Source organism: Conger conger, chromosome 10 (assembly GCF_963514075.1).
Source record: "Conger conger chromosome 10, fConCon1.1, whole genome shotgun sequence".
Taxonomy (NCBI): Eukaryota; Metazoa; Chordata; class Actinopteri; order Anguilliformes; family Congridae; genus Conger; species Conger conger.
This window is the reverse complement of record NC_083769.1, coordinates 23,534,707-23,552,006: the sequence shown is the minus strand read 5'-3', so window position 1 is coordinate 23,552,006 and position 17,300 is coordinate 23,534,707. Positions and strand designations below refer to the sequence as shown.

General features: G+C 48.6%; 1 protein-coding gene across 3 annotated transcripts; it reads right to left on the bottom strand.

Annotated features, from left to right (window-relative positions):
• Positions 1–1,656: 1,656 nt before the first annotated feature.
• Positions 1,657–15,185, bottom strand: phf8 (PHD finger protein 8). Of its 3 annotated transcripts, none has more exons than XM_061257224.1 (22): positions 14,902–15,185; positions 13,010–13,359; positions 12,551–12,636; positions 12,207–12,330; positions 10,838–10,998; positions 10,619–10,760; positions 10,188–10,374; positions 9,527–9,689; positions 9,216–9,303; positions 8,867–8,973; positions 8,578–8,669; positions 8,101–8,190; positions 7,737–8,018; positions 7,528–7,610; positions 7,096–7,286; positions 6,211–6,296; positions 5,752–5,870; positions 5,246–5,562; positions 4,766–4,861; positions 4,573–4,682; positions 3,488–3,842; positions 1,657–2,813 (listed from the first exon to the last, which is right to left on the bottom strand). In XM_061257224.1, the coding sequence occupies exons 2-22, from the start codon at positions 13,105–13,107 to the stop codon at positions 2,725–2,727; spliced, it is 3,066 nt and encodes a 1,021-aa protein (XP_061113208.1). In that variant the 5' UTR covers positions 13,108–13,359; positions 14,902–15,185; the 3' UTR covers positions 1,657–2,724. The 3 variants fall into 3 exon arrangements, with proteins under 3 accessions (XP_061113208.1, XP_061113209.1, XP_061113210.1); XM_061257225.1 differs by having other exon boundaries at positions 3,488–3,836; XM_061257226.1 differs by lacking the exon at positions 1,657–2,813 and having other exon boundaries at positions 3,606–3,882.
• Positions 15,186–17,300: the final 2,115 nt, after the last annotated feature.

Genomic DNA, 17,300 nt, shown 5'->3' with positions numbered 1-17,300 from the left:
TAATAAAAGCTTAACTGTTTAAAAACTGAACCAAACCATCTGAACCAAATAATTTTCTTGATGTTTTTTCATTTGAACTCGATATTTCCCCAAAACATTTTATAAAGAATATTTCTAAGACTGGATAATTTCTCAAACTATAAAAACAAAATGACACCAAATATGTACAGACCAAATCCCCATCCTCCCCCCTCCCCCCTCCCCCAACCCCACCTGAACTACTTCTCTTCTGAAAACTGCAGACCTGACCCCACTGTAACCCTAACGCTACCTTAAACCCCACTGCGCTGCTCACTGAACATAAAACGCGTCGCTGTAGTCCCCCTGCTGGTTCATATCGACATTACACCAAGTCCCGCAGTTCAGAGACATTAATGGCAGCCAATAATGAATTCAAAGTCAAGACAACCCTACAGTCAATTCTGGGTTACTTACGAAAGACACATATCTAAGGATACCATTAAAACCAATTAAAACATAATTCAACACGCAAATACACTTTTTTTTTTCTTTTTTCTTTTTTCAATCAGTTGCACAGAACTCCAGGTCTACGGGGGGACTTATACTCTCAGACATATTACTTCTGTTACTATATTGAACAGGATCTAATTTATATCTGAATATGCTTGTACATTCTTAGCAGGGGGCAATTAGCCTCAACTTAACAGTCCAGGCAGGTAGGAGAAGATTAGTCATTTAAAGACTTAAACGTGTAAGAACAGAACAGACTTTGGGGAAGAATTAGGTTTTAAATTGCCGTAGAGGGGTGACGGAGAAAACGGGAGAAAGATGGACGGAAGGGCAAAAACGACAGAAATAAAGGAATAAAAGAGGTGGAGCAGGTTTGATGACGGACAGCGAATGTTCGTGTGTACATACTGTATAAAACACAATGATTTACATACAAACAAAAATGCATACAAAACGTAAGCAAAATAAACCCTCAGTGCTGAATCATGTCCTATAAACACCCCTCTGAAATCAGACAAATCTGAAAAACTCCAGAATCTGCACTGGCCTGAGTCAACAGGGAAAAGGACACGGCCCTCCCTAACACACATTCCCTTTCCTAAACGCATCACTCTCACACTCTCCGACTGACACACACACACATACATACACACGCACGCATGCGCACACACGCACACACACACACACACACACACACACACACACACACACACACACACATTCCTGACACATTTGCGCATAATCATCACTAAGACATCTACGCAGTTAAAATATTACACATCCTTTTTAATGATACCAAAACATAAAGGGCAGGAAGGTGGAGGGCAGAGACAGAGAGACAGAGAGAGAGAGAGAGAAACAGAGACAGATAAAGAGGCAGACAGAGTGAGAGTGAGAGTGAGAGAAAGAGAGTGAGTGAGTGAGTGAGAGAGAGAGTGAGTGAGTGAGTGAGTGAGAGAGACAGAGAGAGTGAGTGAGTGAGTGAGACAGAGAGAGTGAGAGAGAGAGAGAGAGTGAGTGAGTGAGAGAGTGAGACAGAGAGAGTGAGTGAGTGAGTGAGTGAGTGAGTGAGTGACAGAGAGAGTGAGAGAGAGAGAGTGAGTGAGACAGAGTGAGTGAGAGAGTGAGACAGAGAGAGTGAGAGAGTGAGACAGAGAGAGTGAGAGAGTGAGAGGTGGTGGGGGGGGGGGGGGGGGGGGGGCAGTGCTGAACGTAGCTCTGGCACACACCTCGACGCAGCCATGCCCTCCCCAGTAGCTGCAGTTCCACACACACCCCAGACAGGGCAGGAGCCGACCGGATGGACAAATCTATTCTCTGGCCATTTTCTGCTAATCTGATCAACCACAGGATCTCCAATCTTCTAGAACTGAGTCTGTGCACAGGTACACACAGACTGATGACTGACCCTGGCTGTGGATACTCTAATAAAGCGCTTCCCATACCTCTCCTCGGGTAGCCCCAGCCGGATCCAACCATTCAATGCGTTCCACTTCAAGCACACCTCATACAACTGATCAAACTCTTGATTAGCTGCATCAGGCCTGCCTGAGGTGGAACATCTGAAATCCGTGGATCTGGCCGGGGTTCCCAAGGAGAGGTTTGAGAACCCCTGCTCTAAACTATCTGATCAAAAACTACGGCTCCTCCTCCAAAAAAGGCTATGGTTAACACAATAAGAGTTTGACGACACAAGCAAGGTTATAGAACAGACAGCTAACAAATGATATAAACATTTCTATGACATTATATAAACTTTTTTTTCTTGTTTTTTTTAACCTCATTTTGCTATATCACCATATATTTATTATTGGTTTCTGTGAGGGGGGGTGCGTGTTAGTGCTTGGCCTTCGCGGTCTCGTCTGAATCACTCAAAAGTCTTTGTGAAAACGGCTGGCGATGGGAGCCAGTGGCATATACAGAGATAAAATACCTGGATTCTGCCGGTTCTGACTGGGGCCGATGGAGGGAAGCAGTGTGCACTGGACTCTGTCTGACAGGGAGGGGCGGAGCAAGTGTGATACTGAGGGACGAGTTTAGCGAAGGACAAACCCTTGGGAGCGAGAGTAGGGATGGAATGAGATCTTCAGCGGAATAAAAAGCGAACGAACCCCCTCCATTACGCGACCCTCCCTGTACTGCCACGCACCTGCACTCCCATTTCTGTCCGTCCATAAAAACCCTGGCCTGTATACAAACCCCTCCCCTGGAGGATATGAGCCCTCACTGCTGGGTCAAGCCCTGCGGCTGTCCTCACAGGAGCAGCTTGCCGTTGCGGTGAATCTTGAGTATTTTCCCCAGTCTCTGTTTGGCTGTGGCCAAGCCTTTCTTCATGCGCTTCCCTAGGAGGGAGAGAAAGAGTAAGGCAAGGTCAAAATGGGAGTGGATGTAACTTAATGAAAGATAATAATGTTAAAAATCTTTCAGCAACAATTTCCAATTCATGTTGACAATGGATTGAGAATTATGGTTTTATGAGAGTATGCATATATATGTGTGTGTGTGTGTGTGTGTGTGTGTGTGCATGTGTAAACCGTGTGAGTGTATCTTATGTATCATGTATGTGCGTGCGCGTATGTCTGTGCGTGCGCGTATGTGTGTGTGTGTATGTACCATGTCTGAGCGTGCGTGTGTGTGTGTGTGTGTGTATGTACCATGTCTGAGCGTGTGTGTGTGTGTGTGTGTATGTACCATGTCTGAGCGTGTGTGTGTGTGTGTGTGTGTATGTACCATGTCTGAGCGTGCGTGTGTGTGTGTGTGTATGTACCATGTCTGAGCGTGTGTTTGCGCGTGTATGTACCATGTCTGAGCGTGCGTGTGTGTGTGCGTGTATGCACCATGTCTGAGCGTGCGCGCGTGTGTGTGTGTGTGTGTGTGTGTGTGTGTGTGTGTGTATGTACCATGTCTGAGCGTGCGCGTGTGTGTGTGTGTGTGTGTATGTACCATGTCTGTGCGTGCGCGTATGTGTGTGTGTGTCTGAGCGTGCGCGTGTGTGTGTGCCTATGCTCACGCTCACCCTGTCCCATTGTGGCGCTGGCGCCCCCTGCAGGAGAGTGTGCAGAGGGGGAGAGGCTGCTGCTGTTCTGGGGGGAGAGCGAGGGGCGTCTGGAGGACAGGAACACCCCGGGGGCCATGGCGCCGGAGCCCCGGGGGCCGCCCTGCCCGAACGGCCCGGGGCCCGCTGTGTACTCGTGGTCCAGCAGGCTGGCCGAGAAGGACTCCACCCTCCGATCCTCCACCCCGCAGTCAGAGGGGGGGTCAGGGGGCGGGGGCGAGCTGGGGGACGGAGCGCGCGGGGGCTGCACCTGGGCGGGGTTCGGTGCCGGCGGGCGCTTTTTGGTGTATTTCCTCTTGGTGGTTTTCTGCTGTTCCTTGAGGAAGAATAAAAAAGAGAAGAGAAAAAGAATACAACTTTGACATGAATATTAAACACTGCTTATATGTCTACCGTAACACTCAGTTTAACAGCCCAGGCATTTCTCATGGTTCAGTGTGGAGACTACACTCCATTTCTCATGGTTCAGTGTGGAGACTACACTCCATTTCTCATGGTTCAGTGTGGAGACTACACTCCATTTCTCATGGTTCAGTGTGGAGACTACACTCCATTTCTCATGGTTCAGTGTGGAGACTACACTCCACTTCTCATGGTTCAGTGTGGAGACTACACTCCATTTCCCATGGTTCAGTGTGGAGACTACACTCCATTTCCCATGGTTCAGTGTGGGGACTACACTCCATTTCCCATGGTTCAGTGTGGGGACTACACTCCATTTCCCATGGTTCAGTGTGGGGACTACACTCCATTTCCCATGGTTCAGTGTGGGGACTACACTCCATTTCCCATGGTTCAGTGTGGAGACTACACTCCATTTCCCATGGTTCAGTGTGGGGACTACACTCCATTTCCCATGGTTCAGTGTGGGGACTACACTCCATTTCCCATGGTTCAGTGTGGGGACTACACTCCATTTCCCATGGTTCAGTGTGGAGACTACACTCCATTTCCCATGGTTCAGTGTGGAGACTACACTCCATTTCCCATGGTTCAGTGTGGGGACTACACTCCATTTCCCATGGTTCAGTGTGGGGAGTACTCACCTGCTGTGCCAGTTTGGCTGCGGCAGCAGCGAGCCCAGTCTCCACGGATGCAACCCTGGCCCCTTCCCGCAGGGGGCGCTCCTGCTTGGGCAGGGTGGGGGTCACACGCGCTGCAGGGAGAGAAGAGCAGGAGTTTAACACTCAGAAAAAGAAGGACCATAACTGCAGTGCACATAGAGAAAGACTTGGGCACCTTTGGGGTTCCACGGTATGTCGTCTGTGTTCCTCTTCCTCTTCATCTTGGACTTCATGGCGTGGTCTTCCTCATCTGACTCCAGGGAGGGATAGACTGAAAGAAAAGACAGTGAGAAAAAGGTTTTATTCACAGCACAGCTGAAGAATGGCAGATGCATGCAAACACATGTGCGCAGACACACACACACACACACACACACACACACACACACACACACACACACTCAGACACACACACAGACTCAGACACACTCAGACAGACACTCACTCACTCACTCACACACTCACACACTCACACACTCACACACACACACACACTCACACACTCACACACTCACACACTCACACACTCACACACACACACACACACACACACACACACACACACACACACACACTCAGACACACTCAGACACACCCAGACACACTCAGACACACTCAGACACACACACACTCAGACACACACACACACACTCACTGTAATCCGAGTCTTTGAAGCAGGTTCCCAGCGTTTCCTGCTCGTCAACGCTCTCGTCCCCGTCGCTGATGTGGCGGGCGGGTTTCTTGATTGGACGTTTCCCCGGCCGCTGGACGGCACTTTTCTTTTCGGGGGCGCCTTTTCTTTTTTGGGCCGCACCCGCCCACCACGAGGACCCGCCCCCTTTTCCTTTCCCCGTGCTCCCAGCCACGGAGAGGGAGGAGGAGGAGGAGGAAGAGGAGGAGGAGGGGGGGTTGGCCATGGACAGCATGCCCTGTATGGCATCGCGTGTGCTGGGAGAGGCTGGGGCGTCCTCACTAAAGGAGCGACAAAGAGAGGAGGAGAGAACGTAACTGTTTATCCTGATGGTCAGAAAATGCTAAAAATGACTAAAGACTAGGGCATATTGTGTTATACAGAGCCAGCCTGGATCCAGCTCTACAGTGAGAAAGGGGCTATAATGAGCCAGCTATGGAGAGTCGAGGATACGGACGTATCGGGCGTACCTAAGAGCAGAATCCAGACCAGCCACCTGCTTGCTGGCCTTCAGCAGGTCCAGAATCCCCCCAGCGCCTCCTTTCACCCCCTGCACAGTCAGGGAGTCTTCGTCTGTGCTGTAGTCCTCCTGCACCAGAGCACAGGAAACCGCCGTTATACAAGGACAAACACGCTAAACGCACCACAACCACCCTCTCCAGCTGTGAGCAGTACAGTGAGTCGTACCATGAAGCTGACAATCGTATGACCACAGTGAGCCCACAGACTACGACGCAGCAGGGAAAGCCAGACGAGGCTGTGTGAAACCCATGCAAGTTAAAGATACTGCATGTGTAAATGAGTAAAGCTGGCAGAAATAGCCTTAATGCAGATGTATCAAGCAGGTGTCAAGCAAGAATATGATGGGAGTAAAGTGGGTGTGGAGAGTGTAAAGAGGGTGTAAATAAAGTGTAAAGGGTCCAGCTCACCTCGATATCAAAGTCCACCTCTCCAGGCTCCCGCACACGGTGAGGGTCAGAGCACGGCTTAGCACGGGGCAGTTTCCTGGGCAGACCTGCAGAGAGCACAACACGCGTGTTCAACAGCACACACACCTGCAGAGGGCACAACACACGTGTTCAACAGCACACACACCTACAGAGAGCACAACACATGTTCAACAGCACACACACCCGCAGAGAGCACAACACATGTTCAACAGCACACACACCTACAGAGAGCACAACACATGTTCAACAGCACACACACCTACAGAGCACAACACGCGTGTTCAACAGCACACACACCTACAGAGCAAAACACGCGTGTTCAACAGCACACACACCTAGAGAGAGCACAACACATGTTCAACAGCACACACACCTACAGAGCACAACACGCGTGTTCAACAGCACACACACCTACAGAGCACAACACGCGTGTTCAACAGCACACACACCTAGAGAGCACAACACATGTTCAACAGCACACACACCTGCAGAGAGCACCACACATGTTCAACAGCACACACACCTACAGAGAGCACAACATACATGTTCAACAGCACACACACCTGCAGAGCACAACGCATGTTCAACAGCACACACACCTACAGAGCACAACACATGTTCAACAGCACACACACCTGCAGAGAGCACAACACATGTTCAACAGCACACACACCTGCAGACCACTCATGGTTGTATGTGAGGTAATCACATACTGGAGTGCTGTTGTTGGACAGTGAAATTGGCCAGCTCTAACAGTTAATTAGTAAGCTATATTATGTACTTACAGCTATAATATTGGAATTTGACCTTGGATTTGGACTGGGTAGGTGAGTTGTATGATTCAGCACATGGGGCGTGGCCTACCTGTCAGTCTCTTCTTGGTCTGTGTTTTTGCTCTGCGCTTGGAGGGCGGGGTTTCGTCGATCTGCAGCTCATCCTCCGACTCAAAGTCAGAAAAGGCCTCTCCTTCCATATCATCCACCTGGCCAATCAATGGCTGGAACTGGGCCACGCCCCCTGCCCTTCCACCACTGGCTGAGCGACCACCTTTCTTCCTGTGAGAGGCAGGGTGCAGGTGGAAAAGCAAGTTTACATCACTCCTCCACTCCTGTTTACAACGTCACCTTTTTGACCCCAGCCCCTCTGTCATTTTGCCCCTCCTCTCCCATACCAGCCCATTCACCCCTCCCCTTCAGCACTACATCATCATTCCCCCCTCCTTTCCTGTAGCACCCCAGTGTTCTGCCCCTCCCCCTCCTCTATAGCATCATGATTTTGCCCCGCCTCCAGCATTACCCCAGTGCTTTGCCATTGGTCAGCACCAGCCTCAGCTTGCTCTTGTTCAGTTCCCCCTCCAGGTCGTCCAGGCAGGCCGCTTGCTGAACACAAAGTAAAACACACCTTGTTGAGGACGAGTACCTCCAGTTGAAGGGCAATGTTGAACTTCATGTTAAGCAGAACGGCAGTCAGAGGGCTACTCCAGCGTGTGGATGCAGGGTGCTTACCTTGCTCCTGCCTTTGTTCCCCGGCTGGTGCTTCTTCAGCGTGTGTTTGGTGTGAATCTCCAGCAGGTCCAGGTCACCTGACCCCGCCTTCAGCATCTTCCCCCTCTTCTTCACCTCGGGGGCCCCAGCGCCCCCCTCTCTGGGTTTGGGGCCTCTCTTCCTGCCCGGGGGGCGGCCCGGCGTGTGGGGGGCGGTGGGGGTAGCGCTGGAGAGGGAGGAGGAGACGGCGCGGGAGGCCCCGAACGGAGCGCCCGTCTTCCCCAGGTTCTGCTGGAAGATGTCCTGCACCAGGAGAGACCAGAGATGAGACACGGCCCAATATCCCCCTACCACTCCCCGTCACTCCATTCCTCTCCTCCCTCACCTCCACCAGGCGAATCTCCTTGGCCAGATCCTTGATCAGCTGCTGGGTTTTAATCGTCTCGGGAATTTCCTCCTCATGTTCAGAGAGAGCCTGCAACAGAGACACTCGATGAGCCTGCAGAACACACTCTATACTCAAACATGCTCAGCCACACACTCGATACTCACACAAGCACACCCGAACACGCCCGGCACACACTCACACAGGCACACCCGAACACGCTCCGGCACACACTCACACAAGCACACCCGAACACGCTCCGGCACACACTCACACAGGCACACCCGAACACGCTCCAGCACACACTCACACAAGCACACCCGAACACGGTCAGGCACACACTCACACAAGCACACACGAACACGCCCTGGCACACACTCACACAGGCACACCCGAACACGCTCCGGCACACACTCACACAAGCACACATGCACGCACAGAAGCAAGCACACCCATATGCAGGTTCACACACTGCACCTCTTTGCGTGTCCAGCCACGGAAGGCATTGTTCAGAGCCTTGGCGCCATGGACCAGGTAGGTGGCAGGATGCCTGCGGTTCTCCCTCAGCCCTGTAGGGGGAGCCCACACCAATTCAGTTAACTTTAAACTTTAAAATGGGGCCAACCATCATTATCATTTAATTAAAATATTCTTTTTATTTACATCAAGATCAGTGAATGCGTGAACTGAAGAACGTGCCCTCCTCAAAAGCAAAGCGGTCTGGGTCTTACAGTTGGTATTTCGGTAACGCTAGTGGGGAGCTCACCTCTGAAAGTGTCCAGCAGGTGCTTCCCCACGTACCAGCACACAGTCTCAAAGTTGGGGAACTTGAACAGGTCGGCGGTGCTCAGACGCTTCTCTATGTCGTACGCTCTGGGGAGAGGCACAGGCCCAACCGTTTAACATTCAGAGTCCACAGGCCCCGCACAATACAGACCCCAGCCCAGGGCGAGAGGTAGATGCTCGCAGACTGTGTCTAGGCCTGCACTGGGCGTGCGTTGTGTGCACGTGTGTGTGTGTGAGCACGTGTGTGTGTGTGTGCGCGTACGTGTGTGTGTGTGTGTGTGTGTGTGTGTGTGCACGTGTGTGTGTGTGTGAGCACATGTTCATCTCACCGGAGCTGCATGTCGATGTTGAGGCTGTGCAGAAAGTTACCGCCAAACGCCAAGCAGTCAACCGGGGTCAGAACTGAGTGTATCCACCCTGAGAGAGTCACCGCAATCACACAACTGCAGGTACACGCATCCACATTTACACACAGGCACTCTGCGTTTGTCCGCAGTAGAGTTTCATAAGTGTTCAATCACATTACCGTCTTGCATAGCAGCTTTACATTTCAAACCTCATTTGCTACAATGGCTGGCTTTCACTGCCACAATTCAAGTTGAGCGGCAAAGCTGAAACATGCACCAAAGGCCAAACTGACCTGTGGGAATGAAGAGGGTGTTCCCCTGCTTGACGGCGCACTTGTAGCACATGTCCACCTGGTCGCCGAAGAAGAGCTCATTCTGATTGGACGAGGAGTTCCAGTGCTCAAACAGGGCCAGGTTAGCTGCACTGGGCCTGATGAGGTAGAAGATCTTCTCTCCCTGTGGGGTAGAAACACCGTTACATGAGCAGCTGTGTGTTTGGGGCAGAGATACCATTACAGGAGTGTGTGTGTGTGTGTGGGGTAGAGACACCATTATAAGAGCAGCTCTGTGTGTGGGGTAACTAAGCCTCCTGTGGTTATATTCACACCTTTCCTGAAGCAGAATACTGTAGCTATCCACATACCAGAGAAACCTGCCAAGCCATACCCAAAGGTACCAGAGAAACCTGCCAAGCCATACCCAAAGGTACCATAGAAACCTGCCAAGCCATACCAAAAGGTACCATAGAAACCTGTCAAGACATACCCAAAGGTACCATAGAAACCTGTCAAGACATACCCAAAGGTACCATAGAAACCTGTCAAGACATACCCAAAGGTACCATAGAAACCTGTCAAGACATACCCAAAGGTACCATAGAAACGAGCCAAGATATGCTCCGCTACACCCTTTCATGCAGCCTCATGCCCCCATTCATCCTTCCACCCCCCTTACCCGCAGCACGTGGTACCAGACGGAGGTGCCCCCGAAGTCGATGTGGAAGTCAGTGTAGCTGTCCTTCACCCCCATGAGGCAGTACTTCTGCACGTTGGGCCTCTCGAACACAGACTCCTCCGGCCACAGGTTCTCCACCCACGACAGCTTCCGCACAATCTTTGGTGTCTCCACCAGGTTAGACAGCCTGGGGGGTGGGGAAAGCAAACAACACTTCTTATCCTCCACATAAGGCGGCCTATAGCTGTAGCCCGGGCGCCAGTCAGAATACTGTGAAAAAGAGCTTATCCTCTATTTATAGTTCCTGCTCCTGTCCCCCCTCACTTTAAGAACAATGGAAATGATCGCTCAAGCTTTAGTCTGTTATCAATCAGTACCTTCACTGATCTGAAACTTACAAGTTAGTTTCTGCCATGCGGCTGGGCCCCTACCTGGTCTCGGAGAACTCCAGGCTGATGACGTTGAGCACGCGGTCTCTGTTGGGGCTGTTGTAGTACTGGGCGAAGTCTCCCAGGCGCATCTTCATGTCGGCCTGACGGCACACGTCGATCACGTCGATCTCCTTGTCGGAGCCTGGAGGCGGCACACACGGGCAGGGTTCAGACGGACGACGCTCAGAGGGGTGCGGACGGAGCGAGAGCGGGGCTCACCGATGTAGTGCTCCACATCGGACACGGAGAAGGAGGGGGGCGGCAGGCTCATTCCCAGGCCGTCCTTACGCTGCACCATCACGGGCACGCTGAAGGAGCGCTCCTCCAGGAACTCCACCGTCAGCTGGGCTCCCGTCGGCTTCAGCAGCACCTCGTCCGCACTGCCGCACGGGAGAGAGAGGCACAGTCAGCCAGGGTTAGAGAGAGTCACACTCAGCCAGGGTTAGAGAGAGTCACACTCAGCCAGGGTTAGAGAGAGTCACAGTCAGCCAGGGTTAGAGAGAGTCACAGTCAGCCAAGGTGAGAGAGAGTCACAGTCAGCCAAGGTGAGAGAGAGTCACAGTCAGCCAAGGTGAGAGAGAGTCACAGTCAGCCAGGGTGAGAGAGAGTCACAGTCAGCCAGGGTGAGAGAGAGTCACAGTCAGCCAGGATTAGAGAGAGTCACAGTCAGCCAAGGGGAGAGAGAGTCACAGTCAGCCAGGGTGAGAGAGAGTCACAGTCAGCCAGGGTGAGAGAGAGTCACAGTCAGCCAGGGTTAGAGAGTCACAGTCAGCCAGGGTTAGAGAGAGTCAGAGTCAGCCAGGGTTAGAGAGAGTCAGAGTCAGCCAGGGTGAGAGAGAGTCAGAGTCAGCCAGGGTGAGAGAGAGTCACAGTCAGCCAGGGTGAGAGAGAGTCACAGTCAGCCAGGGTTAGAGAGAGTCACAGTCAGCCAGGGTTAGAGAGAGTCACAGTCAGCCAGGGTTAGAGAGAGTCACAGTCAGCCAGGGTTAGAGAGAGGCACAGTCAGCCAGGGTTACAGAGAGGCACAGTCAGCCAGGGTTAGAGAGAGGCACAGTCAGCCAGGGTTAGAGAGAGTCACAGTCAGCCAGGGTTAGAGAGAGGCACAGTCAGCCAGGGTTAGAGAGAGTCACAGTCAGCCAGGGTTACAGAGAGGCACAGTCAGCCAGGGTTAGAGAGAGGCACAGTCAGCCAGGGTTAGAGAGAGGCACAGTCAGCCAGGGTTAGAGAGAGGCACAGTCAGCCAGGGTTAGAGAGAGGCACAGTCAGCCAGGGTTAGAGAGAGGCACAGTCAGCCAGGGTTAGAGAGAGGCACAGTCAGCCAGGGTTAGAGAGAGGCACAGTCAGCCAGGATTAGAGAGAGGCACAGTCAGCCACGGCTGAGAGAGAATCACAGTCAGGCAGGGTTAGAGAGAGGCACAGTCAGCCAGGGTTAGAGAGAGGCACAGTCAGCCACGGCTGAGAGAGAATCACAGTCAGCCAGGGTTGGAGAGGTTCAGTGTTGCCTAGTCATGCCTAGGATTGGGCGCGTCAGTGGTACCCGGATTGGGCATGTCAGTGGTACCTGGATAGGTGCGTCAGTCAGCCTTACCTGGGGAAGGTGCGACTGCGAAGCTCTCTGATGAACTGAGAGCTGCCGGTCTTCACCGGGCGGCCCGCCTCTCGCCCCGCGCTGCCGCTGTCTGTCTGCTTGTGACTCCCTCGCCGCTTTCGCACTGAGACAGAGGAAACACCGTAAAGACAAGCACTAGAGAGAGAGAGAGAGAGAGAGAGAGAGAGAGAGAGAGAGAGAGAGAGAGAGAGAGAGAGAGAGAGAGAGAGAGAGAGAGAGAGAGAGAGAGAGAGAGAGAGAGAGAGAGAGAGAGAGAGAGAGAGAGAGAGAGAGAGAATCTCAGATTAAACCAATAGAAGAGCAGTCCTGAGCCTGGTACTCACTGACAGAAGGGCCGTGTGAGACCTGGCAGTTGGGGCAGTGATACAGGTCGATTTCTGCAGCCTTCTCCTCCTCCACTCCGACACAGCTACACAACAAAAACTCAAGGGTTAAGTGATGCTTCAAAACATATTTTCACCCATCACAGTAAGGACAGTAAGGTCGCCATCATCAATCACAGCGACAATACTAGATACAAATATTACTCTCACAGGGATTTTGGATTTTCTACCTCTGCTCCAATGTCCAATTGTATTTGCAGGCCTGTCTCATTTCTGCAATATCTTGTGTTAAATCAAAGGAAGCGCACGCTTGTTCCTGACTTAACCATGCTACAGGCCACAGTCAGCATCAGCAAGGTACATCCACAAGACCTGGATCCCAGAGTCTAAGCAAGATGAGCCACCCAACATCCAAAAGTGTATTTCTGGGGCATGAACGTGAGTGAAACACTGCCTTACCTTCCATGGAACCAGTCCTGACAGATGTCACACTCAATCATGAAGCGCGTGACATCATAGGGGAGCTTACAGAGGCAGTAGACGGGAACCGATGCCATTCTGGAAACAGGGGGACGCTTGACGCCGGAGCGCACAAGTCTTCTGCCTTGTTCAAGACTGCTGGATTTGATTGGACTGTGTAGCAAATTAAAGCTGCCCTTGGTTCACCGTAAAACTGGACAGTTCCAAGTTCAGTAACAAGGGGGCCTTCGGCTCCCAGGGTTAAGCCCGGTGAGTCAGGTGGACTGAAGTTGGGTTTCAGTGACAGGCTCCGTCACACAGGCGATACCAAATTCACCATGGCTCTACACCTATTCAAAGAGAAGAGACAGACAGAAATAAAACTGAAACGTTCGGGTGAATCAATGCACAGACATCACACATGCCTAACACTTGTTGGACAGCAGTACGATCATTTCAATGCTGCACTAAACCCACACCATATTTTTTCAAACCAGGTTTACAGAAAGGGTTCTTTTAAGCATGTCAACAAATAAAGGTTACAAATCCTACAAAATGAATCAAGATTCATGTCCTTTTAAAGTGAAACTAAGGGAGATCGAGAATATCGAACTAAGTAGTAACAGAATATGTTACACCATTTATATAGTGAATAGCTGACGTTTCAGAAAAATGAAAAATGCCGTCTTAAATTAATTAAATCTAGCTGAATGGGGCGCATATGACGCAAAAAAAGAGAGAAAAAGAGAGTTCATACCAGTAGCCTTTTGTCCGATAACTAAGTTGGGTAACGTTAACCACTTCGTATTGCTTACATATATTTTCGCTAGCAATACAAACGTTATACTGTCATTCATCATAACGCCCCCTACATCTCTTTGGCAAGCAAACATAAAGATGGCCAGGTAACGGAAAATTGCTGAAGACTAGTCTAGCACCACAATGTAGTAATCTTCCACAACAGTATTCCGAAATTTAGACTGACATTAATGTCTATTAACGCCATTTCGATTTGGGGATGCGAGCACATTGTTGTTGCGTGTTTTTCTTTTGTACTTGGTCCAGTCAAAACACCCGCCGTGTTTGGTCGCTAACGGTAAATTAGCTAGCTAACGTCAACCGGCGAATATTTTAACCTGGGGGAATTCATGACAGTTAACGTTGCTTAGCACAAAAACCCATAGCAGTCTGTAAAAAAAGTAGACTGTTTTCGTAGCTAGCTAACGTTAATCTCGCTCACAAATCAGATAGCTTGAGCTAACGTAGACTATATTCAGCTTCACACCTAGCTGGCTAATTATCTCCTTTGCATTGTTATGTATTATGTATAGTTAGATACAGTGCATAACATCCGACTGTATAGCTAAATATTACCTAAATTTACCAACTTATCGGAGCAACTACTGTCAATCGACAACACTTCTTTGAATTTGATCGCGAACAAGCAAACAAGTGTCTCGCTTACTGTTACTAACTTAGACCAATAGAAATTAACGTAGCTAGGCTAACAGTTACCGTTATTGTGCCCCGATTGTTGTGTAGTCGTTTCGTTTAACACGTTTTTCTGCATGTTGTGCTACGATGTTACGTTTTATTTATGTGTAATTTAGCAAGCGACTACAAAAAGAATATTTAAATGAACAGTTATCCCACTAATGCTCGATAACGGGCATTGCCGAAGTAACGTTACACCACTAGCTAGTTAGGCTAGCTAACGTTACTTATTTGATAGCCATCGAGCTAGCAACTTCACTGGCTGTCAAACAAAACAAACTTATGTTGTCTTGTTTTTTTAAATTAAAGCGAATTTGTTCCAACAATTCCAACTCAAAGCCAGTAAATATCCATGTTCAAAGCAGAGGAGGCTATCGATCACACGCAGGCCAACTTACCGCTTCCGAATTATCAGCAGCTGCGGAAAGCCACGGACGGGAAGGCGGTCTGCCTCCTTCGCCAGGTGCCGAGGTTGCACTTAGGCCTACGTAAAGGAAGCAAATTATTCTCCAAAAGTTGCCAGTATCTCGTTTCCGACCACGTATTTTATTCTGGGGAGTCAGTGGGCTCCCGAGACTATGGGTCTCAGCTGCAAAGAACGAAAAAACCCGCAAGAGTGACACCAAAAACCATAACAGTTATGAACAACATCGAGACTAGCTAGCGCTGCTGCAACGCCATTTCAGCCAGTCCGGATAGCGACTGTCAGCAGCTCAGAGAACAATAAAGTTGGTTTGAATGCAATTCGGGCCTATGTTTGTGCTGTCTATTTAATTTCTTTCTTATTCCCTGGAGCATGAAGTGTTTCAGGCGATGTTTGTGTCTAACTTAAATATACGTATATATTTTATAGACCTACGAGTATTCGGCTTTGTTGCAAGGGCTTGCATACATAGCTATATTAGCTAGCTGACTAAGATTTCGAACCTTTCTTAAAAAAAACTAACATTACCTCGCTAGGAAGATGCCGGGCAGTGTATAGGCTACTTAGCTATTTGCAACATGCTGAAAATGCGTAGCTAGCTCGCAAACGCTGAAGCAGTTGAAAGGCACTATTGTTGCTTTTGCTTTTTATTTTTTTACAAATTTACAAATATAGGTAGGCATTAGTCATCGTTCGTAAAAAAAACCAAGCACATTATTGACATTTAGAATTTACAAAGGATATAAAATACATAAGGATAAAATAAAGTGCTAGAGTAACTTACAGGTGCGTCTAAAAAAATTAGAATTTCGTGGAAAAGTACATTTTTATCCGTAATTTAATTCAATAAGTGAAACTCATATATTCTAGATAAAAATATAACATGAGCCAATCAAAAAAGGATTTATAATACAGAAACGTCGACCTTCTGAAAAATATGTTAATTTAGGCACTCAATACTTGGTCGGGGCAAATTACTGCTTGACATTAGGAATGCGACACTTGTAGCCTATTTTCTAGACACATGCGTGGTGGCTCTTGATGCACTGCCTCCAGCCTCAGTCCACTCCTTGTGAAGCTCCCCCAAGTCCTTGAATTGGCTTTGCTTCACAATTCTCTCAAGGCTGTGGTCATCCCTGTTGCTAGCGCACCTTTTCCTACCACACTTTTCCCAACTTTCCATGAATATGCTTTGATACAGCACTCTGCGAACAGCCAGCCCTTTCAGCAGTGACCCTCTGTGGCTTAACTTAATGAGTGTGTTCTGGACAATTGTCAAGTCAGCAGTCTTCCCCATGATTGCCCAACCAAGAATTGAGTGCATAATTGAACATACTTTTCAGAAGGTCAACATTTCTGTATTATAAATCTTTTTTTTTATTATTGATCTTATGTAATATTATAATAGTTTGAGATAGTGGATTTTTTCAAAAAAGGGCTTGAATATATGAAAGTTTCACTTTTTGAATAAAATTACACAAAAAACTTTTCCACATTATTCGAATTTTTTTTAAAGAAAAATTCCACTCTTCTACTATTCTCACTATTTAGAACCACAAAAAGAAAAATCTTGCAATGTTTTTTTTTACAGCAATATTAAAGTATTGGAAAAACAACAAAACAGTGAAGCTACCAGCATCTTGTGTGGGCGATTCTAAATTAATGTTCCTATCGTATTTCATGATAAATTAGTTATTGGAAACAAAGATTTCTTCAAAGATAAGTATGCACAATGGCAGGTTTTGAATATCGGACAGGCTGTATTACAAGTGCTGACCGTTTTGAGTGTTCTGTCTACGGATTTGAAAATTGAGCACAAACCTGTGAGATTAGGACCAAAGTGATTGTTGAAAAAAAGAAGAAAGAAGTAAAATAGAGCTGTTGAGGTCCGTGAGTTCTCTTAATGTTTAACCATTGGCTCATAAACTTACAGACCTATTACCATGACCCACATCATGATAAACACATTTTCTGTGACCAATCCATCATTAAAATCAACAAATACTTTCAAATATTTAATTAGGTTATTTCACAAAAGTCATTATTGACTGTGAATATAGGCAGGTTTGACTACCAAGTTGGGTGTTGCTGTTGATCAAGATACTTCATCTGAATTGCTTCAGTATTGTATAAATGCATCTGTATAAATATGTAAAATTGTCCAAGTCACTTTGCATCTAATACATTCCAATAATGTAATGTACAATGTTGTGTAATTAGTGACCATAATAATATACAGGATGTGCAAACCTAGGCTTATTCTGTCAGAAAGTAAAATATGTTGCTTAATATCTGAAAGATAAATTTACCTTAATAATGACATGTCTTGACATTTTGTGATTGAAGTTTTCAATGATTTCCAATAATTGCAAG

What these genes read in the sequence shown, in the direction of transcription:
- phf8 (XM_061257224.1), bottom strand. Translation starts at nt 13,107, where the DNA reads ATGGCATCGGTTCCCGTCTACTGCCTCTGTAAGCTCCCCTATGATGTC. An exon ending in GGTCTGGATTCTGCTCTTAG is followed by an intron (nt 5,563 to 5,751) that starts GTACGCCCGATA and finishes TCGCTCCTTTAG; the next exon opens with TGAGGACGCCCCAGCCTCTC. An exon ending in CAGCGCCACAATGGGACAGG is followed by an intron (nt 2,814 to 3,487) that starts GTGAGCGTGAGC and finishes TCTCCCTCCTAG; the next exon opens with GGAAGCGCATGAAGAAAGGC.